The 23631-nt window shown below is 40.3% G+C and overlaps 1 protein-coding gene across 3 annotated transcripts in view; it reads left to right on the top strand.

Moving 5' to 3' along the window:
• Positions 1 to 23631, top strand: part of PARN (poly(A)-specific ribonuclease) — a 198906-nt gene that overhangs the window by 83472 nt on the left and 91803 nt on the right. The window contains exon 22 of one of the 3 annotated variants that reach the window (XM_037989834.2): positions 12613 to 14100. The exons of the other annotated variants lie outside the window; for them this stretch is intronic. Within the exon in view, the coding sequence (XP_037845762.1) occupies positions 12613 to 12659 (47 nt within the window). The 3' untranslated portion in view covers positions 12660 to 14100. Of the gene's footprint in view, positions 1 to 12612; positions 14101 to 23631 lie in introns of those variants that run through there. 3 annotated transcript variants of the gene reach the window in all.

The following is a 23631-nucleotide window of genomic DNA, read 5'->3' as shown; positions in this document are numbered from 1 at the left end:
CATGTTACCCAGGCTGGTCTCAAGTGACCCACCCGCCTTGACCTCCCAAAGTGCTGAGATTACAGATGTGAGCCGCCACACCCAGCCAACCTGCCATTTTCTTTCTATTTATTCTAGACCTATCTGTGTATACACAGAGTGAGTCTCTTGTAGGCAGTGTATAGCTGGGTTTTGCTTTTTTTTTTTTTTTTTTTTTTGAGCTGGAGTCTTGCTCTGTCGCCCAGGCTAGAGTACAATGGCATGATCTTGGCTCACTGCAACCTCCACCTGCCGGGTTCACGCGATTCTCCTGCCTCTGCCTCCCAAGTAGCTGGGATTACAGGCATGCGCCACCATGCCCGGCTAATTTTGTGTTTTTAGTAGCGATAGGGTTTCTCCATGTTGGTCAGGCAGGTCTTGAACTCCCAACCTCAGGTGATCTGCCTGCCTCGGCCTCCCAAAGTGCTGGGATTGCAGGCGTGAGCCACCGCGCCTGGTGACTCTATGACATTTAATTGGAGTATTTAGTCTAATTTAATGTCCTTATTGGTATGGTTAGGTCTGTCATTTTAAAATTTGCTTTTTGTTGGCTTTCTCTGTGTTTTGTTCTTTTGTGTACCTCGTTTTCTGCCTTCTTTTGGATTATTTGAGTTTTTTAAAAGAATTCCATTTTAATTTCTCTATTGGCTGTTTTTGTTTTATCTTTTTGCATTATTTTTAGTGGTTGCTTTACAAATTTCAATATGTATCCATAACTTGTAACAATCTTCTCAGAGTTCATATTATACCATTTCACATAGAATGTAGAGACCTTACAATTGTATAGGTTCATTTACAACCATTCCTTGTAGTCTTTTAGGTTTTAATTGGGCATATGTGTTACATCTGCCTTCATTATAAATCCCACAAAGTGGTGTTATAATTTTAAACACTATATGTATTTTAAGAAATAAGGAGAAAAAAATATTTACTCAGATATTTACGATTTTCAGTGTTCCTCATTCATTCCTGAAGATCCAGATTTCTTTTTTGGTATCCTTTTCTTTTAGCTTTGTGAACTTCCTTCAGTATTTCTTGTATCGATGGTTTGGTTGGCAACTGATTATCTGATTTTTTTCTTTATCTGAAAATGTCTGTATTTTGCCTTTATTCATGTAGGATATTTTCACTGGATATAGAATTCTGGATTTTCTTTCAGCGTTTTGAAGCTGTAGTTCCACTGTCTTCTGTCCTCTTAAGATGAGATGTTTGTGTCATTTGAATTGTCATTTTCCTGTATATAATGTGTTAATTTTCCCTGGTTATTTTCAAGATTTTCTATTTACCATTGGTTTTAGCAGTTTGAATATGATGCACGTAGACATAGCTTTCTTTGCAATTATCCTGTTGGGGTTGGCTGAACTTATTGAGTCTATAAATTTAAAGTTTTCACCGGATTTGGGAAGTTTTTAGACTTTATTCAAATACTCTTTGTGTTCCATATTCTCTTTCTTCTCCTCTGAGACTCCAGTTACCCACATGTAGGAGATCTTTTGATGTTTCGGTATTTCCTAATGCTCTGTTCCTTTTTTCTATGTTCATTTCTTTGTCGTCTTCATGTTATATAATTTTTATCTATCCACAGGCTCACTGACTCTTTCCTCTGACATCATTTTTCTGTTATTAAGCCCATCCAGTGAATTTTTTATTGCATATATTATATATTTTAGTTATGTATTTTCATTCAATTTATTTTTTCTGTTTCTCTGTAGAGAGTTTCTTTTATTTCATTTGGAGCCTATGTTTCTGTTTTCATTCTTTTTTTTTCTTTTTTTAATTTTTTGAGTTCCTGGCCACTTAGTCTGTATTTCTTTACCTCATCGAACATAGTTATAATAGGTTGTTTAAAGTCCTTGTCTACTGTCTGTGGTGGTACACATTTTTTTCCCCAGCTACTAGGGAGGCTATGGTGGAAGGATTGCTTGAGCCCAGTTCGAGGCTGTAATGAGCACCACTCCACTCCAGCCTGAGAGATAGAGCAAGACCCTGTCTCTTAAAAAAGTTAAAAAAGAAGAAAAAAGCCCAGGTGTGGTGGCTCATGAATGTAATGGTAGTACTTTTAGAGGCAAAGGAGGGAAGATGGCTGGAGCTCAGGAGTTTGAGACCAGCCTGGGCAACATAGTGAGACCCTGTCTCTACTAAAAATAAACAAAATTAGTCAGGCATGGTGGTGTGTTGCTGTAGTCCCAGCTACTTAGGAGGCTGAGGGGAGAGGATCCCCTGAGTTCAGGAGGTCAAGGTTGGATTGAGCCAAGATCACACCACTGCACTCCAGCCTGGTGACAGAGCAAGACCCTGTCTCAAAAAAAAAGTCATTGTCTAATAATTCCAACATCCTGCATCATCTGAGGATTGTTGATACCTGTTGTTGGGATGGTTTCCCTTGAGAATGGGTCAAGTTTTCCTGGTTCTTTGTATATTGAGTAATTTGGAATGGTTTCCTGGACATTGTGAATGTTCTCTTGTGGAGACTGGATTTAGTTACATTCCTTAGAACAATGTTAATATTTGTATTTTAATTTCAGCGGGTAATTGGCCTGGTGTGGTGGCTCATGCCTGTAATCCCAGCACTTTGGGAGGCTGAGGTGGGTGGATCACTTGAGGTCAGGAATTCAAGACCAGCCTGGCAAGCATGGTAGAATCCTGTCTTTACTAAAAAATACAAAAATTAGCTGGACATGGTAGCACGTACCTGTAGTCCCAGCCCCTCAGGAAGCTAAGGCAGGAGAATCACTTGAACCCAGGAGGCAGAGATTGCAGTGAGCCGAGATCGTACCACTGCACTCCAGCCTGGGCAACAGAGTGAGACTCCATCTCAAAAAATAAATAAATAAAACTAAAAAATAATTTCAGCAGGTAATTAGCTTTGTTAGATTCAAACTACAAACTTTTTCATGGCTGTGGTGGGTTGTGGCTCAGATCTTAGCTTAGATTGCTCCCAGTTTGCCACGTGCATGGTTTAGAGTCAACCAGAGACTTGGGCTGGGTCTATATACCAATATGAGTTTCTTCTTCTCTGGCTTCCTATTTTCCAGAATTCCTTCCTCACTCTCTATTGCCCCTGTTTGCCCCTAAGCTTCTTCCCTAAGGACTTCCTTACCTTTGATTTTTTAAAAAAAGTTATTTAGTTTCATGACAAACCCTGCATGTAGCATTCAAAACCTGTGCTTAAAAAAAAAAAAAAAAAAAGATGTTTTGCCATGATGCCCAGGCTGGTCTCAAACCCCCGAGATCAAGCGATCCACTTGCCTCAGCCTCCCAAAGTGGTAAGATTACAGGTATGAGCCACTGTGTTTGGCCGAAATCTGTGCTTTTTAATTGTAACCCTTATGGCATCTATTTTTTTGTTTGTTTGTTTTTTCAAGATGGAATCTTGCCCTGTCACCCAGGCTGGAGTGCAGTGGCGCATTCACAACTCACTGCAGCCTCGACCTCCTGGGCTCAAGCAGTCCTCCTGCCTCAGCTTCCTGAGTAGCTGGGACTACAGGTGTACACCACCATACCCAGCTAATATTTTATTTAGAGACAAGGATTTGCCATGTTGCCCAGGTTGGTCTTCACTTCCTGGGCTTAAGCCACCTGCCTGCCTCAGCCTTCAGCGATCTGCCTGCCTCAGCCTCCTAAAATGTTGGAATTACAGGTGTGAGCCACTGTGCCTGGCTGGCAGCTGTTTTGTGATTTAGACCTTTTTTCCACATCACATACCATGCCTAAACTACCTCCTTCTGTTTATTTAATAACATTTTCAGAAAATCTAATGTAAATGCATCAAAAAGCATGCCTTTAACTGATTAAAGTGATTTAAGTTCATTTCCTTTCAGATATATATATGTATTATATCTGAAATATTATATATTGATGCATATTTGACATACTGTCCAGACATAGTAGTGTCTTTGCTTCTACCTTTGGTGCCTTTTATAGTTGGCCAGTATGTTACTGTTTATTTATTCTTGTCATAGAGTGAATGCACAAAATATTCAAGAAACAACCAAAAAATGAGTATTTTTCCTATGCATGTTAATTTTCCTAATCTTAAACTGTATGTGGAATTGGTTTACAATAGTGATCTTGAATTCTAAATGTGGCAATAGATAAATGAGCCAAACTATGGCATGACTTTTAAAAATAAGATTTCTGTTAAATAAGCTTATTTTGGAGGGGGATGTATGATTTTTATTCTATAAGTACAGGATCCTGGAAAGCATGTTCAGTTGTTCCTTTGTATCCATGGGAGATCGGTTCCAGGACTCCCTGCAGACTTCAAAATCCGGGCATGCTCAAGGCCTTGATATAAAATGCTATTATGTTTGCAAATAACCTATACATATCCTCCTATATACTTAAAAACATCACTAGATTACTTATATGCCTAACAATGCAAATGCTATGTAAGTAGTTGTTATATTGTGTATTGTTTAGGAAATAATGACAAGAAAAAAGTCTATGTGTTCAGTACAGACGCAGTTTTTTCCCCCAAATATTTTCCGTCTGTGTTGGTTAAATCCACAGATGCGAAACCCACAGATATGGGGGGCTGACAGTATTTCTTTTTTAACAGGCAAGATTTTTACAACAGTGGCTTATAAAATACCTGTTTGCTATAGGAGAATCATTATTGGTAAGACATGTGAATGTATGTTTTGTATAGATACCTTCTGATTTGAAAACTTGTAAAAGTAACTGACTTGTTTTTCTCTGAATCACTTAAGTCATCAAAAGCACCATGGAAATGATTAATAATACTGACTGAGAATATTATTGTTTTCTGATTCCCCTTATGTGTTCAATTTGGAGACTTAGCCGTCTTATGTATCTCTGCTACAAAATGTTCATCAGACAGATTTAAGAGCGTGACAATAACTTGGACTCTCCTTAATTAGCATTCTTCAGGGCATTAACTGGTATGAGAATAGAGCAAAAAGCTTCCTGACTGCCAGAGAAGGATTCCCAAGTCCTTGATATAATTATAGCATTAAAGCCGCTGTTGTGTCCTGTGGTAGTTAGAATGTAGCCAGGAGAAAGGGAGTACTTGTGCTCTGGAGACCGAAGTTTCATGTTCTGTTACATTGTTTCTTATCCATATTATAGCACTTGATTTTTATGTTTTAGGACAGCAGTCTTTGGCACCAGGGACTGGTTTTGTGAAAGACAGTTTTTCCACAGAGCTAGGCGGAAGCGGGGGTGGGGAATGGTTTCGGGATGATTCAAGCACATTACATTTATTGTGTGCTTTATTTCAGTTATTATTACATTGTAATATATAATGAAATAATTATACAACTCACCATAATGTAGAATCAGTAGGAACCCTGACCTTGTTTTCCCACAACTAGACAGTCCCATCTGGGGATGATGGGAGACAGTGACAGATTATCAGGTATTAGATTCTGGGAGTGCGCAACCTAGATTCCTCATATGTGCAATTTACTATAGGGCTCGTGTTCTTATGGAAATCTAATGCTGCCACTGATCTGACAGGATGCGGAGCTCAGGCAGTAATGCGAGCGATGGGGAGTGGCTGTAAAAACAGATGAAGCTTTGCTAGCTCACCTGCTGCTCATCTCCTGCTGCGCAGCCTGGTTCCTAACATGCCAGGGAACATAGATCAGTACAGGTTGTTTTAGGGCCTATGTTAGCTGGACCTAAGAATGTTTGCTTTATGATGCGATATCAGAGTATTGAATAAATCTCTCTAATTTAATTGTGGTGCCACTTGTGAAAAATTACTTTCATTGTGCTCTCTCACCCCCTTCAAAAATTTGAAGTAAATCAATCTCATTGAAAATGTGAAAAAAGGCCAGGCACGGTGGCTGATACCTGTAATCCCAGCACTTTGGGAGGCCGAGGCAGGTGGATCACTTTATGCCAGGAGTTTGAGACCAGCCTGGCCAATATGGTAAAATCCTTTCTCTACTAACAATACAAAAATTAGCCAGGCATGGTGGCGCACACCTGTAGTCCCAGTTACTTGGGATGCTGAGGCAGGAGAATTGCTTGTACCCGTGGGGCAGAGGTTGTAGTGAGCCGAGATCATGCCCTTGCACTCTAGCCTGGACGAGAGAGTGAGACTCTGTCTCAAAAAAAAAAAAAAAAAAAAAAGTGAAAAATATTTGAAAATATAAAGAAAATTCAGCCATGATTTTACAACCTAGTAATGAAGTAAAATTTTGTATTTCCTGTCTGTTCCTTTACGCTGTCTAGATGAGTATTTTCATATTATTTCCCCTTTAATTTTAGTTGACACGTGATAATTGTACATGTTTATGGGATTCAGAGTCACATTTCAATGTATGTATACAGTATGTAATGATCAAATCATTAGCATATCCATCATCTTAAACATGTATTATATTTTTGTGTTGTGAACATTCAAACTTCTGTCTTCTAGCTTTTTGAAAATATACAATAAATTATAGTTAACCACATTCACCCTCCAGTGCTGCCAGAACATCAAAACACATTCCTCTTACCTAACTGTAATTTTGTAACCATTAACCAACCTCTCGCTATCCTCCCCTTCCCTCTATCCTTCCCCGCTTCTAATACCCACAATTATACTCTCTACTTGAGCCCAAAGCTTTTCAGCTCCCACATACGAATCAGAACATGCATTTGCCTTTCTATGCCTGCCATATTTTGCTTAACCTAATGTCCTCTAGGCTCATCCATGTTGCCATAAATGACAGAATGTCATTCTTTTTTATGGCTGAATAGTATTACATTGTGGATATATACCACATTTTCTTTATCCACTCATCTGTTGATGAACATTTAGGTTGATTCCTTATCTTAGCTATTGTGAATAGTGCTGCAGTAAACATGGGGGTGCAGGGTATGCCTTTGACTTTCTTTCCTTCAGATAAATTTCCACTAGTGGGATTGCTGAATTGTATGGTAGTTCTGTTTCTAATTTTTTGAGGAACTTCCATGCTGTCTTTCATAGTAGCCATCCTAATTTTCCATCCCACCAACAGTGGGTGAGAGAGTTCCCGTTTCTCTACATCATCGTCAGTCTTTGTTATTTTTTGTCTTTTTTATACTAGTCATTCTAAGTGGGTTGAGATGGTATCTCACTGTGGTTTTGATTCACATTTCCCTGATGATTTAGTGAGGTTGAACATTTTCTCGTGTTTGTTGCCATTTGTATGTCTTCTTTTGAAAAATGCCTTTTCCGTTTCTTTGCCTACTTTTTAATTGGATCATGTGGGTTCTTTGCCATTGAATTGTCTGAGTTCTTGTATATTCTGAATATTAGTCCCTTGTTGGATAGTTTGCAAATATTTTCTCCCATTCATCAGATTGTTTTTCATTCTGTTGATTGTTTCTTTTGCTGTGCAGAAGCATTTCAGTTTAATATAGTCTCATTTGTCTATTATTTTGTTGTTGCCTGTGCTTTGAAGTCTTAGCTATAAAATCTTTGAACCAATGTCCTTTAGCATTTGTCTAATGTTTTCTTGTAGTTTTATAGTTTTGAGTCTTATGTTTAACATTTTTAATACTAATTAGGCTGAGACTTTAAATGCATTTTTGGATCTGCTTTTTTAATTAACATCATGTCATGAGCATTTCACATGTCATTTATTTTTATTAAAAAAATTTAAAACTACATAGAAAAGGAAAAAGTTGTTTAGTACCCTTCTCTTTATTAATAAAGATAATTGCTGATTCATATTTGATATTTATTTTTCAATTGTGTGTGTAGTATTTAAGTATACAGTACATCTGTAGTATCAAGATTGCACAGCACACTTTAGAAAGCAGGTACCACTGTGCCTTGTTTAGTGCCACGGTCATAATTCACTCTCTGGAAATATTTTAGGACTCTGGTGATAATAGGAGATGCAAAGCAGTGAGATTAATCTGCCAGTTTGCTCTCAGGCCACTGAGAAACTGAATATAAGGAAACATGCCTCTCTGATCCTTATTTCTGAGGCTTTTAATGTTTTGTTGTTGTTTTTGTCGGTAGATATAATGAAGTGATTGATTAATATTAGCTGTTCTAGTCTTTACATGTTGACATTGTTTTCTCATACATGATTCCTGTTCTCTACAACTTCACAGTTTTAAAAAATAAAATCTGATTTTAGCAAATTTGAAATGTAAGTAAAATGTATTTGGAGGACTTTGTTATATAAATGGCTAATCCAGAATATAATATTATTTTGTAACAAAAATGCTACCGATAAATCTCTTAGGGTGATGGAACTATAGATGGATTTTATGTTCTTATGTTTTCTTCTATTTTCTGATTTTTCCATAGTGAATAATGTGTAATACAATTTTTAAATTTAAGACTAAAAAAGCATTACATGCTTTTTTGTTTTTTAAATAAGTAAAGAAACACAGCAAAGAGAAACATCTTGCTTTTAAAACTCTTAATATGGCTAGCAGAGTACAGTAGTCCCTCCTCATCCATGGAGGATATATTCCGAGGCTCCAATCAGATGCCTGAAGCTGCAGATGTTATGAAAACCTGTATGTACTCAGTTTTTCCTATATGTACATACCTATGATAAAGTTAAATTTATAAATTAGGCGCAGGAAGAGATTAACAGTAATAACCAACAATAAAACAGAACATTTATAACAATATTCTTAATAAAAGCTATGTATATATGCTCTGTTTTTCTCAAAATATCTTATCATACTCTACGGCAGGAAACTGAAAGTTTGGAAAGCAAAATCACAGATAAGCGGGAACTAACTGTAGCCCTTTTTTTGTTGCTGACTAATTATTTTATGGCATCTTTTTTCTAATCATAAAATGTATAGCATTAGTTTCTCTGAATTTTCCATCAACTTTTTGGTTTAAATCTGCTATTCTGAAAAAGAATCTATTAAACATTTTTGATTTGTGATGTTTATTGATAATATTTCCACTGTTGAGTATTTTTACAACCTGTCTTTCCTTAGAAAAGATGTAATTTGTGTATCCTGGAAAGAAGCCCAAACATCACTTTAATAGCAGAGTGAATGTCACTTCATTTTGTTTAGCAACAACACTAGCAAATGCTAGACCACTGGAGTGTTAGGTAACTTAAAGTTAATGGTGGTGGTGACCTGAGCACCTCAGACCAGGGGTTTACCCACATCTCATCTAGTACTCACTAACATCTGCGTTAGTGAGTACTTTCAGGTGATAAGATTGTAAAAAGTAAACATGACTTAAAATAGTTATTTAGCCCGGGTGCGATGGCTCACGCCTGTAATCCCAGCACTTTGGGAGGCCGAGGTGGGCAGATCACCTGAGATCAGGAGGTTGAGACCAGCCTGACCAACATGGAGAAACCCTGTCTCTACTAAAAATACAAAATTAGCCAGGCGTGGTGGCGCACGCCTGTAATCCCACCTACTTGGGAGGCTGAGGCAGGAGAATCGCTTGAACCCAGAAGGCGGAGGTTGCGGTGAGCCGAGATGGTACCACTGCACTCCAGCCTGGGCAACAAGAGTGAAACTCTGTCTCAAAAAAAAAAAAATTTAGGAATGAAACTTTATATTGTACAGTCCAGCTATTAATAGTAGGAATGCCTTTAATCCTTTCTGCATGTGAAATGGAGCGATGTGGGGAACTTCACAGAAACTTGTTTTCAAATTGCGTCAGAGGCCAAGGAGCAGCTGCTACCATGCTATGTAAAGGAACATAGAAAGACACTGTCATATAAAAAAAACTGAAAATGAGATTTTTCCCATAAGTCCTTTTTTGATATTATGTAGATAATTTAGAGAGAAGAGAAACAAATGATTGTAGCATATTATGTAGGGGGGAAAATGAGCTCATTATAGAATATCGCTAATTTAAATAATTGTCTATTAATGCCCCAAATAAGTTTGAATCGCTTTTAGTGCACATTGAAGTGCACATTTAGGTGTGCACTTTTTTCATTATATTTTAAGATGAACTGTAAGCCTCTTATTTCTTACTGATTTATCCTTGTGTAGTTTAGATACCATATGTTTATATGCCTAGTGTTTTTTGTAGTAACAACAGAATAAGTAGGAAGGTAGTTTGCAAGATTTTTTTTTTTTTTTTTTTTTTTTTTAAACAATGGCTTTCATTTGAAACCTGCAGTATTATTCTTTGTGTTAAGTATTTTCCTTTTTTTTTTTTTTTTTTTTTTTGAGACAGGGTCTTATTCCGGTTGCCCAGGCTGGAGTGCAGTGGCGCAATCTTGGGTCACAGCAGCCTTGACCTCCCGGGCTCAGATTACCCTCCCACCTCAGCCTTCTGAGTAGCTGGGACTACAGGAACATGCCACCATGCCTAATTTTTTGTATTTTTAGGAGAGATGGGGTTTCACCATGTTGCCCAGGCTGGTCTTGAACACCTGGACACAAGCAGTTTGCCTGCCTCAGCCTCCTAAAGTGCTGAGATTACAGGCATGATCCACCATGCTTGGCCAGTATTTGCCTTTGTACTGTTGAAGGACTGAGGGACTGAATTTAGATGTGGTCGATGAAATAATTGGCTTTCCATTCAAGAAATCGGTGTCTTATGGTGCAGACAGGCGTGTAGACAACCAGTGCATCAGTGGCCACTGAGTGTTGTGATAAAGGGAAGTTGCTGGGGAGAGAGAACTGGCTCAAACTGGCAGGAAGATGCAGAAGAGGGTCACCAGGGAAGGTTTCTGGAGGAGATGATGGTGATGGCTGTGCTTGCCCTCCCGTCCTGAGTTGGAGTTGCTTAGTAGAGGAAGGCTGAGAAACCTGTGGTGGATTGTGTTGGCATGACTGAAACAGAGGGCACGTGGAGTGAAGCAGCTGTGGGGCAGGGGGGAGCTAGAACGTGGAAACACGGATTTTATTTGATTTGTTAAAAATCAGAGTTTGAATTTTGTCCCTTGTTTAAACTTTGCTCTCATGTTGGTTGGGGGGATGTATTTATTCTTGATTAAAGCAAGTTTTATATTTTAATTTAATTTTATTTTTTAAGACAGGATCTCACTCTGACAGGGTCAAGCTGGAGTACAGCGGTACAATCATAGCTCACTCCTGCCTCGATCCTCCTGCCTTAGCCTCCCAAGTAGCTGGGAGTATAGGTGCATGCAACCACACCTGCCTTTTTTTTTTTTTTTTTTTTTTTGAAAAGAAATGGGATCTTTCTGTACACTCTTTCCCATGTCTGTAGGGTGGCATGGTAGCACAAAGTCAAAAGTAGATGAAACTGATAGATGTACCCAAACAGTTTCTATGTATTTTTAAGTGTGTAGAAGGTTAGTCTTTGCATGTACTCTAGTTCACAACCTTTTCTAAGAGGCTGAGGCCAAATTGAATTTATCTGGGAAGCTGCCACATCTATAAATGCTACATAGGGTAATAAATGGCCCATTGGCTTCCAAGAATCAGTGACAGTGCACTTCAGTTCTTAATTTAGAGTTCATGAAAATTATCCCTTGACAAACAAGATTGCAAAAAAAGGAAACCCTATTAGATGGATTCATCTTTTTTTTTTTTTTGAGACGGAGTCTTGTGCTGTCACTCAGGCTAGAGTGTGGTGGTGTGATCTCGCCTCACTGCAACCTGTGCCTTCCTGCCACCTCTGCCTCTGGGATTCTAGCAATTCTCCTGCCTCAGCCTAACTGAGTAACTAGGACTACAGGCACTAACCACCACTCCCAACTAATTTTTGTATTTTTTGATATAAACGGGGTTTCCCTGTGTTGGCCAGGCTGGTCTCAAACTCCAAGTGATCAGCCTGCCTCAGCCTCCCAAAGTGCTGGGATTACAGGCATGAGACACTGTGCCTGGCCTACCTTTTGACAAATGTAAACTGTTGTTTCCACAAATGATGTGGGAGTGAGTCAAGGTGGGGAATGGATGAATGAATGCATGAATGAATGAATGAATACAGATAACAAGTGTTTTTGTCTTCAGAAGAAGAGGCAGTATCAGTGTTTCCCACCCAGTAGACTTTGGGTTCTCGGCATGGGGACTATGTCTTAGTCATTGTTCTCCATCCTTGGCATTTGGGATGGTGCTGGCACAGAGCTGGAGAGGACTTTGAGGAGAGGTCTTGGTACAGTCCTTGGAAAGGGGCCAATTCTGGGATAGCCAAGAAGAGAGAGGAGCAAGGCACCCAACAGAGTGATGAACGAAGGCAGAAGTTTACAACAGTGTTTACCCAGTGAGGGTTGCACTCCCTCACTGGGTTGTGAAGTCATTTGAGTGAGTGGTGACCAGCATTCTTAATAAAATGGAAGAAGTTAAAAAATGTCAGTGTGTCTTATATAATAAAGATAGGTTTTTTTTCTTAATGTAACCTTTTTTTCAGGGTTAGTTCTGTACATACAGATGTACGTGCGTGTACTGAGTTATAATGCACGTGGATTTCTCGTTGAGCGTTATGGTAAACAAAGTTTGAACTCAGGCAGTTCAGGAGAAGCATAGATTAAAGTCCTCATTTAAAGAAGAATTATTATTTTCCAGGTGTGCAAAGCACAGTGGCAGGTGTTGGTGGGTTGGAGGGAAGCAGAGGTAACTGGCAGAGCTCTTCCTCCTCAGGTGCTGCCTCTCTCTAGAGCAGCCTCGGGCTCGGGATTCCTGTGGACAACTTCAGGAAGAAATACTCATTCCTTCACCCTGTGGTCTCCACAGGTCTGGAGGAGACTTCTGTGCTGCTCAACAAGAGAAGGATGTCGTGATTAAAGCACAGTCCTCTCTCCATCCACCTTGCTTGGCTCTCCTTGAGGGAGCAGGATGAATAGCTTACCTGATGAGCAGAATCTGGAAGAGTCTGACACCCAAGGGCCATTTGACAAGTGGATGGGGCCACTGCACTGAAGAAGGCAGGCCTGGAAACCAGCTGCTGGGGTCTCTTCTGGAAGCTGAGATTAAGGATTCATTTAGAGTTTAGAGGCCACTTGCAGCTGTCATAATGGGGTCTTGTGGTCTAAATTTCTAGATTTCTGTAGGGATGGCATCACCTATAGGAGGAAGCCCCATTTGGACCTCACACCCAAGATCCATCTCCAGCACAGTCTACCAAGGAGTCCCATGCTTGAGCGGAACAGGAAGGCGATGCCGAGTCCTCATGGGCTCCATAAGAGGATGATAGTCCTCGTTAGAACCATCAGAGGACGATACTTCCTACCTGCCAACAAGTACCAGTGGGAGATACGGTTGGGCCACTGTCTGATACTTTATTGCTGCACCATCACATTTGGACTTTGTAAACAGCAGAGAACTTTTTGCACAACCAGGGGAATGGATGTGACTCTGATGACACGATAAGGAATTTCTTTCATAGGGCGCAGCGGGCTCCAATGTCAGAGGGCTGAGAGACTAGGAGTGGCTGCAGTGTGCCCAGAAGTGGAGCAGTAGCCAGTAGTGACCTATAGTTAAAGTGTTTTCTATTCCGTGACTGATCTGTGAGGGTGTTTAGTTGCTACTGACATTGTTCGGATTTTATGGAAACTACATTTTCAACTTTGCCACCCATCTGGGTTACAAAACTTGAAATGCTCCAGATGTGACTTTGTGTCTTAATTCCTTTTCACCAACCAGAAGGTGGTGCTGTCGTGCTGGCAACCAATCCATCTTTCCAACTCCAAGTAAAACTTACTGAAATGCTTATTCACGCTAAGTAATGTGGACAGACTTAGCATTCGGATTCAACAGTGTATCTCTCCTGCAGTTGTGGGGAAGCCTTCAGAGTTCAGAGCTGGAGAAGCCTGGCACACAGACGTTGGTTAGGCACTTGCTTAGGGCCAGTTTTGCACCGAGGGTGAAGTGACACTCTTATAGGAGTCAGGGTGAAGATGTCTGCTGAGTGCTGCTTGATGTGTGTCCAGTCTTCCATGAAACAGTTAAAGAATTGTGACTAGAGATGAGAGAAGTCTCTGTAAAGAGAAAACTTTTTTCCCTCGTTTCTTACGGGGAAAGATCCGTACCTAGAGGAAAACTCATGAATCCAGTTTATAAGAAATACTTATAAAGTAATCATTAGTAATTATTTAAAGTAATTAATTGAATACTCAACTAGTTGAAGTACCCAAACAATCTCTCGGGTTATGTTAGCCACTTGAAGGAAATAAAATTTAAATAAAATTATTTTATTTAAAAATAAAATGGTGTTTGATGTAACCTCTCTGAGTCCTTAGCTCAAGAGGTTAAAGTGGAGAAGAGAAAATTCATTTTACCAGGCTGGGGAGAATTCAGTGAGGTAATGAAGGTAAAGTTCTTGACATAGTGCCTGGCATTAGCTGCTTGGTAAATGTTCATATTCCACCCCCCACATCACTCTATTCAGGAATCCAGACAAAATATCACAAAGTCAATTTTGTAAAAAAGATGTATTGCTGCATCATGGAGACTGTGAGTGTAAAGGTCTTGGTGTTTGTATGTATGACTGGCTTGCAAAATGACAGCATGTCCCTCAGGTAAGGCCATGTTTGTTGCTCTAAGTGACTTGCAGGTCTTCTGTCTGTACCTTTTAAACGAGACAAAAGCTGCTGCCAGAATGATTTTTAGTTGTCTTTCCTTTTCTTTCCCATGGCTCCCTACAGCTGGATTGCCATTCTAATTAATCTCTTATCAGTTCTGTTACCGAGGTTAACTTTTGAGTAGGTTCATAAGGCATGTGAGGATTCCATAGGCACAGGAGAAGTTTGCTGTAAGGTGAAGTTGTGTTTGTTAGGGCTATGGATTTATTCTGACACTCAGTTTGGGCAGCTGGTTTGGGCATGGTTTTAAAAATACAGTCAGTCCTCATTATTCACAGATTCTGTATTTGTGAATTCAGATATTCACATTTTTTGTAACCTACAATTCAGTTTTCACGTGCTTTTGTGGTCATCCCCAGGGATATGCAGGTTGGGAAAATTTTGTATTGCCCAACGTGTGCTCCCAGCCAAAGCTGAAGGAGACCACATTCTGCCTTCCAGTTTCTGCTCTTGTGCTGTAAACATGGCTCCTTTTCACAGGCTTTTTGTGCCAGTTTTTTGTTTTGAATTTTTGTCCTTTTTATTTGTAATTTTGCTGTTGAAAATGACCCCAAAGCGTAGTGTTAGAGGGATACCCAGTGTTCCTGAATGCAAGAAGGCTGTGAGGTGCCTTACAGAGAAAATATGTGTTAGATGAGCTTTGTTCACACATGAGTTATAGTGCTGTTGGCGATTAGTTCAGTGTTAATGAATCAACAATATATTCACTAAGATGTCTTTAAACAGAAACACACATAAAACAAGATAATGTATTGATCGGTTGATGAAAATGTGACCAGAAGCTTGTAGGACCCTAATCTTGTATTTCCCTAGAAACAATGACTCAGCATTTGCTAACTGAGCTTTCATGATATCAAAAAGAAAAAAATTATGACAGATTTTGTTTAAAAATCATGATTGGCTTTATTTGCAGTTCTAGAATGGGATAACAACTCATTTTATAAAATAGAACGGGTGTTCCAATGAGCTGGGCAGAGGAGGTTGGTTTTATAGATAGAGAATGGTTGAAGAAAACAGAAACAGAAAACAAAAAGCAGATTGGTCATTTCAGAGTTACTTTCCTTATAAAGGTTAAAGCAGAGGGAACTCAATTTATCATGTCAGGTAAAACTGGCTTGTTTGGAGATTTAACTATTTACTCTCATTTGGATTCCCCACAAGGTCAGATAGAGAAATTAGTTTCAGCTTGGTGACGTGGAACTTTAACATGAGTGACTCCATTTCAGTTTGGGCTATTGGGCCTAGTACAGGAGCTCAGTCCAAACCATTGACTCCTATACATTTTATTTAACAAAGAAGACTTTATAGAATATAGCTGCAAGACTGGAGTGTTTGTTGCTCTCTGCCTTCCTTTCTTCACCAGGGTGTTTGACCCAACACCGTTAGGAAGAGGATTTCTGGGCTGTCTACTTTTTATTTTTTATTTTTATTTATTTATTTATTTTTTTGAGATGGAGTCTCGCTCTGTTGCCCAGGCTGGAGTGCAGTGGCCGGATCACAGCTCACTGCAAGCTCCGCCTCCCAGGTTTACACCATTCTCCTGCCTCAGCCTCCCGAGTAGCTGGGACTACAGGCGCCCGCCACCTCGCCCGGCTAGTTTTTTGCATTTTTTTTTAGTAGAGACGGGGTTTCACCATGTTAGCCAGGATGGTCTCGATTTCCTGACCTCGTGATTCGCCCGTCTCGGCCTCCCAAAGTGCTGAGATTACAGGTTTGAGCCACCGCGCCCGGCCTGTCTACTTTTAATTTGCTTTTAAAGGAGAGGTACTTAACTCAGAGCTTCTGGAGAGTCATTCTGGTTCTTGCCTGACAAGAGAAATGCTGCAAAAATGGGCTGGCTGCAGGCAGGCCCGGCCACTCCTGACCCAACTTTAACCCTGGCACGGTGACTATGGATGGCTCTAAGTACTGCATAGTTAGGTGAACGGAGACATAGGAGACAACTGTTGAATTTGATTTTAATTGAAGATGATGTTGCTTTATTCTTTTCTTGATAGTTTATTTTCTGCAGATAAATCTCCTTATTGTGGATTACAGCCTTGACTTTTCCTTTGTGTGATGAAGTTCGAGAAAACCAGGGATGTATGGTTTACTTTGCCAGCCTCTTCATTTCAGATGCTTAACTTGCACCTTGGCCCCTTTAGAAGAAAGCGGCCTGAGATAGGAGCTGAGTAAAAACAGTGGATGATTTATTTAATTCTTTTGGCAGGTTCTTGGGAAAAGTAACATGTAATCAATTTGGTTATAGGTGGTGGCTCACGCCTGTAATCCCAGCACTTTGGGAGGCTGAGGTGGGCGAATCACTTGAGGTCAGGAGTTCAAGACCAGCCTGGCCAACATGGTGAAACCCCACCTCTATTAAATATACAAAAAAAGTTAGCCGGGCCTGGTGGTGCACACCTGTAATCCTAGCTACTCAGGGGGCTGAGGTGGGAGGATTGCTTGAACCCAGGAAGTGGAGGTGCAGTGAGCCAGGATCGCACCACTGTACACTCTAGTTTGGGCTTCAGAGTGAGACTCCATCTCAAAAAAAAAAAAAAAAGAAAAGAAAAAGAAAATTTGGTTGAAATCATGGTAGAGCACTCAGTGTCCTTCCTATTAGGCAATCTTTCTTTTCAACTCTGTGCATATGACAGTACAGTCTTTTCCTGGTGGAGCCTACAATTAAGGAGAGTGTTGCTTTTAGGTCTGTTGAGCGAACTGAATCTCTGGATTCACTGAGCCGCTCTGTGATAGGCTTGCAGGGCCCCTTTGCAAGTAGGTGATAATGAAGAGAGGGTGCCATGAATAGGAGGGACATGCTGAGGGGAGGGTCCTCTGTCCCCGCAGAGCACACAGCCTCCATGCCACTGCCTTCCCTCATGACCTGGAAGCTTGATTCATGGTCCCTGTTTGCTTGCTGTGCTGACCTTCATTTGAACGGGATGTTTGTGCATCCCACCTTGATGGGAATAATTGGGTTCACTGCCTTCCCATCATAGAAGGGTTGTCCCTTCTGTGACCACTGCATTAAGGGTTACAAAATACCACATCAGTATTAAGTGCTGGAAACTGATGAGTCTTAGACAACTTCAAACTAGGCATCCTGAGTTTTCCAGAGACATCCTTATCTTTCAGATGGGAGGGAGTCATCTGTTTCATTTCTTGGGGGACAGCCTTTATCCCTTGATGCATTTACTTTCTCATCTGTAGAGGGGCACATTTACTAGCTTAAGAACTTAATCCGGATCTTTTTCTTAGAGATCTTCATACTGAAATTCCATTGCAAGATTATCTGTAAGTATTCTGGACAACTTCAGACAAACTGAAACAAGGAAATTTAACACTCCTCATATTTTGTAGTAGTAGTTGTTTCTATTATAGACTGTTTCAAAATCTGACATTGTTTGAGTCCTTCTCTTTTCTCATGAAATTATATCCCCCTTCCTCCCTATCCCATATGCTGGGTTGGACTATATTATTTAAAGGAGAGATTCATCTTGATATACAAAGGAAATAAGAGTTTCATTTTATGTATATGATATTCTATGTTGTCTGGTAATAGAAAGATTTAATGGATCTGAACAAGGAAAGACACACATAAAAACCATGAAGCAGGATCCGAGTGGCACTGAATGATGGCTGTATTTTGCTGATGTTAACTACTTGGAGAAATTTTTATAGGCAGTTGATTAATCAGTTTTCATATTGTTTCTGAGATATTTTAATTGAATAATGTTTGGGAAATTATATTCTGGTGGAGATAAAATATCTTCAGTAACATATTTTGAGTAAATGTAAAGAGTTTCTTTTAAATTATCAGTAGGTTTCTAATTTTAGTTAAAGGAACTTTTCCCCTCCTTGTCTTTCCCCACTTTGAATGCTTTGCAAGCAGTTTGAAAAGTGATTATGTTCAAGCTTGGTCTTTTGTCTTCTTATCTTGATAAATCAAATACTCTTAATGCTACAGTTTAGCAGCAGCAGTGAACAGCTGCCCCTAGGAGTAAAGATCTTTTTCATAATTCATGTTTGGACAGGAAGGTGTACCTAGTAATGAATCTTGATGATCTAAACCGCCAGTGATGGACCAAGGGTATGATGACATACTGGTTTGCCTTCAGGCCTTGGCCGTTCTTAAACAAACAAAATAAAGACGTCATAACCAGGTAGCTGTCTTGGGGAAACAACACTCCATGAAATATTTTAAGTGTCTTAGGCTAAGAAAAGTGAGAATTTTAATACATCACAAGTTAGAATCAACTACAGTCATATGCTACATAATGACATTTCAATCAACTATGGACTGCACACACCACAGTGGCCCCATAAGGTTGTAATACCATATTTTTACTGTACCTTCTCTGTGTTTAGATAAACAAATACTTAACCATTGTGTTACAGTTGCCTACAGTATTCAGTACCATGCTGTGCAGGTTTGTAGCTTAGGATCAATAGGCTATACTGTATAGTCCAGGCGGGTAGTAGGCTGCACCATCTAGTGTAAGTGCTCCCTGTGGTGTTCACACAACAATGCATTCCTCAGAACATACCCCTTCATTAGGCAACACGTGACTATACTATAGGTTGTTTCAGGACCTCCCTGTCCTCTGAATGACTGAGCCCTTTATGTCCCTAATCCTTCTGTCACTTCTGGGAGGCTCAAAGAGGCAGGCAGGTTTTGTTTTCCTTCAGTTAGCTGTTCTGTCTTTGATATTAAATGTAATAATCATTTCATGTTCTGTATAAATCTTTAGGCTTTTCTGTATCTGATCTCTCTACGTATGTGCAGTATTAATTTTAGGTCAGCAGGAGGATAGGCTTCTCCGACTGTGTTCAGAGAAATGGGGCAGAAAGCAGAGATTGCTCTAATTTGCATCCTGTCCTGACTGTATTTTCTGATTGTATTGCATTGTGTTAGAGAATGTGGTTAAGACAGTGTGTGCTATTTGCTGAGTCTTGCTTTATGGCCTAGTCAGGTTTTGTAAATGTGCCAAGTTTGTTTGAAAGTACATTTTCTAATTGTTAAGTGTAGGGTTTGTCAGAAATGTCCCAGTCTTCTATATATTTACTAATTATTTTTGTTTGCTTGACATGAGTTTATAATTGGGGGATATATGTGTATGTATAGTTTGTGTGTGTGTGTATGTGTGTATGTGTACTTGTTAGTTTTTCTTTATAATTCTGTCAGTTTTTGCTTTGCATAGTTTAATGCTGTTTTTCTAATTAGTGGTTTGTTGTTTGGGGTTTTTTTGTCCTGAACTCATTTTGTCTGATAACTTTATGTCAAGGTTTTCCTTTTTTTTTTTTTAGTATTTGCCTGATACATCTTTTTCATCCTTTTACTTCTGAATTTCTTTCTGAGTAGCTTTTTATGTGCCTTTTGTGAAGAGCACCTAGATGTAAATTTGCTTTTCTTCAATCTGAGAATCTGTCTTTCAAATGGTGAATTGGGTCCATTCATCTTTACTATTGCCAGGTGTTTTCTTTGTTCCTTTTTTCTTAGCACCCACTTGTGGAACAGGCTTGAGATGAGATTTCTCTTTACAGACCTTTGTCTCCCTACCCCAGGCCATGGACAGGGAGCGTTGGTTGCCATTTCTCTGGACTGGTTGTTGTTTTTGCCTTCTTCGCTTGGAGAGGGCATCCCTTCTGTGTGTCCAGCTTGATGCAGTGACCTTATTCCAGCTTCCTGTGCCACACAGGTCTGAGGCCATGCCTGGGTCTGTTGACTTCTGGATATTGGCCCCTGTACCTGGTCTTGTTTTCGCCTTTTTTCCACCGGAGCTACCCCAGCCCACTCTTTCTCTTAAGCCCTGGCTTTATATTTTCTCTTATTTCTCCCCTTCCTGCTTCCCTCTTATTGAGAGACCAAGTCTCACTGTGCTGCCCAGGCTGGCCTTAAACTCCAGGACTCAAGCCATCCTCCTGCCTCAGCCTTCCAGGTACCAGGATTTCAGGCGTGTGCCACCATGCCTGGCTCTTTTCTCTCTAATTTCTGACACCTGATATTTGTGCATTTAGGAAAAAAAGTTCTAATTATCCTTTAATACTCCTATACATTCCTAGTGGGAAGAGGCTCTACCAGCCTACCTACCTCACCCCAATTCTGTTTGGTTCTTGATGTGCAAATGATGTCTGTGGCTAAAGATCTCTCTGTAGTATTGGTGTTTGAGCTTTTCTTGTTTTCACCTGCTAGACTATTTTTACCTTTGACTTAGCTCCTTAGTAATACAGTCATAAGCTTAATAAACAGGGGCCACCTTCTGAGAAATGCATTGTTAGGCATTTTTATTGTATGAACATCATTGTGTACTTAAACCTGTATGGTACAGCCTACAGTCCTAGACTACAAGGAGTAGCCTGTTGCTTCTAGGCTGCCCACCTGTACAGCATGTTACTGTACCGATTACAGTAGGCAGTTGTAATGCAATGGTATTTGTATATCTAAACATAGAAAAGATATAGTATCATAATCTTATGGGACCATCATATATATATATGGGGGGTCCACTGTTGACTGAGATGTCAATAGATGGTGGTTACATGTTTTTTTTTTTTTTTTTTTGAGACAGAGTCTCGCTCTGTCGCCCAGGCTGGAGTGCAGTGGCCAGATCTCAGCTCACTGCAAGCTCCGCCTCCCGGGTTCACGCCATTCTCCTGCCTCAGCCTCCCGAGTTGGGAGACTACAGGCGCCCGCCACCTTGCCCAGCTAGTTTTTTTTGTATTTTTTAGTAGAGACGGGGTTTCACCGGGTTAGCCAGGATGGTCTTGATCTCCTGACCTCGTGATCCACCTGTCTCGGCCTCCCAAAGTGCTGGGATTACAGGCTTGAGCCACCGCGCCCGGCCTACATGTTTTCTTTCTTTTTTTTTTGAGATGAAGTTTCGCTCTTGTTGCCCAGGCTGGAGTGCAGTGGTGCAATCTTGGCTTAGCACAACCTCCACCTCCTGGGTTGCAATTATCCTGCCTCAGCCTCCCTCCTGTGTAGCTGGGATTACAGGCATGTACCACTACACCTGGCTAATTTTGTATTTTTGGTAGAGACGGGGTTTTTGTTGGTCAGGCTGGTCTCAAACTCCCAACTTCAGGTGATCCGCCCACCGTGGCCTCCCAAAGTGCTAGGATTACAGGCGTGAGCCACCGCACCCGGCCAGTTACATATATTTAACACATATTCCAAATGGAAAACAAAAGCATTCCTGTGACTGTGAACCGATGTTCAGTGGAGTGGCTCTGTGTGTTTATTTCCTGACATGTGACTTTGCACAGGCTTTACAGCATGTCAGAGATTTGCCAAGCTGGAGGATGGGGTGACACAGGGACCTGCAGGCCATAGAATTTTTTGGCAACTGTCGTTTACTTTCAGAGAACGGCTGCAAGAGATTGAGTTTGAGGATATGTGTGCTCTGTTAGAGCTTGAATTCCTAATCCCCGTGAGTGTGAAAGCTCTGAGGAAGCCCAGATATGGCTCATGTCTTAGGGCTGAGGCCTCATCTTCATTATTCTAAAGGGAAAAGAAGAGGAAATTCTCTGTTGTCTGTCAAGTACTCTATTTTGCTTTGTTTTTCATATGAAAAAGAAAAGGGAATGTTTAGTTTGCCAAAGTGTACATTATAGCAGCCCTTGATAGAGCTGAAAAGCAGTGAAAGTGAAAATGGTGTTCTGATAAAAATCTTTTACCTTACTGAAGCTATTTGGAGAAACTAGACTAGAGAATTAAAGGATAAAGCTTTGTGTTACCAGAGAGGCCAACACCATGGCTATGGCAGTGGCCAGTCTCCTCCATGCTCAGAGGGAGAACCTGTTGCACTCACGTTGTTTGTTTGGTTGAACTTTTTGTTGTGGAAAAAAATGTCCAAGACACACACACCATAAAGAAGAATATAGTGACAAGTCTGTACTCACCCCCCACCCCTTCAGCCACTTATCGTGGCCAGGCCTGTTTCATCTCTACAAACATCTGCTCTCTCACTTTTTGTTTTATTTTGAAGCTAGATCCATATCACATTCACTGGGCAATATTCCAGTGGGTATCTCTTAAAAACAGTTTCTTTTTTTTTTTTTTTTTTTGAGACAGGGTTTCACTCCCATCACCCAGGCTGGAGTGCAGTGGTGCGATCTCCACTCGCTGCAACCTCCACCTCCCAGGCTTAAGCTGTTCTCCTGCCTCAGCCTCCCTAGTAGCTGGGACTACAGGCGCATGTCACAGTACCTGGCTAATTTTTGTTAGACATGGGGTTTCGATATGTTGCCCAGGCTGGTCTCACTAAGCTCAAACAATCTGCCCACCTTGGCCTCCCAAAGTGCTGAGATTGCAGACATGAGCCACCATGCCTGGCCCACAGATTATTTTTTTAAACATAGTTACAATATTAGTATTGCTCCTAAAAAATAAATCATTAATATCATAATATGATAAACTATTGATAGACTGTTAAAATTTCATGTTATCTCACAAATCTCATGAGTTTATCTTTTTCCGTTCGAGTCAAGATTCATACAAGGGCCACACATAGTGGTGGTTGAAATTGTCTGTGGTGTCTCTTAATCTATAAGTGTATCTCTCTTCTGCCCTCACCCCCTCATTTGTTGAAGAAGCAAGGTCATTTGTCCTGTAGCATTTCTTACAGTCTGAACTTTACTGATTGTATCCACTCCCTGCCTCTCCTGTTGTTTTATATATTCTTTTGTCCTCCTTTTTCATATAAGCTTGTTGTTAAAGCTGGAAGCTTGATCAGAATAATAATTGATGTTTTGAGGCTGCAAGACTGCTTCACAGGTGGTGGTGTGTTCCTCCATCAGGAAGCACATCTAGTATCTAGTATCTCTCTTTCTGTGTATGATTTATTGGCTGTGTTAATGCTTAACCTAGATCCATTATTTCATTAGAGACTGCAATATGGTGGTACTGTAATTCTAGCATGTTTTCATTTATTCGTTGGAATATATCTATAAAGAGAAACTTATCTGCTATGTGGTTGGCAATTGGTATAGGAAAAGCAGAATTTGTGTTTGATTCCTGCCTAGAATTGGACAATAGTGACCAGTTAGTTTGTTTTAGTATCATCATGGACTTGTGGACATAATGACGTAGAGACATCTGTAATATGATTTAGTCAGTCACAGTTTTGACCCTTACTAATGCCCCAGTTCTCCCAGTGTTGCAAATCAGAACCTCTTGAGGTTGGCCAAT

This window comes from Chlorocebus sabaeus, chromosome 5 (assembly GCF_047675955.1).
Source record: "Chlorocebus sabaeus isolate Y175 chromosome 5, mChlSab1.0.hap1, whole genome shotgun sequence".
Classification (NCBI taxonomy): domain Eukaryota; kingdom Metazoa; phylum Chordata; class Mammalia; order Primates; family Cercopithecidae; genus Chlorocebus; species Chlorocebus sabaeus.
Note: the sequence above shows the minus strand (reverse complement) of the source record. Positions and strands in the feature narration are given on the sequence as shown.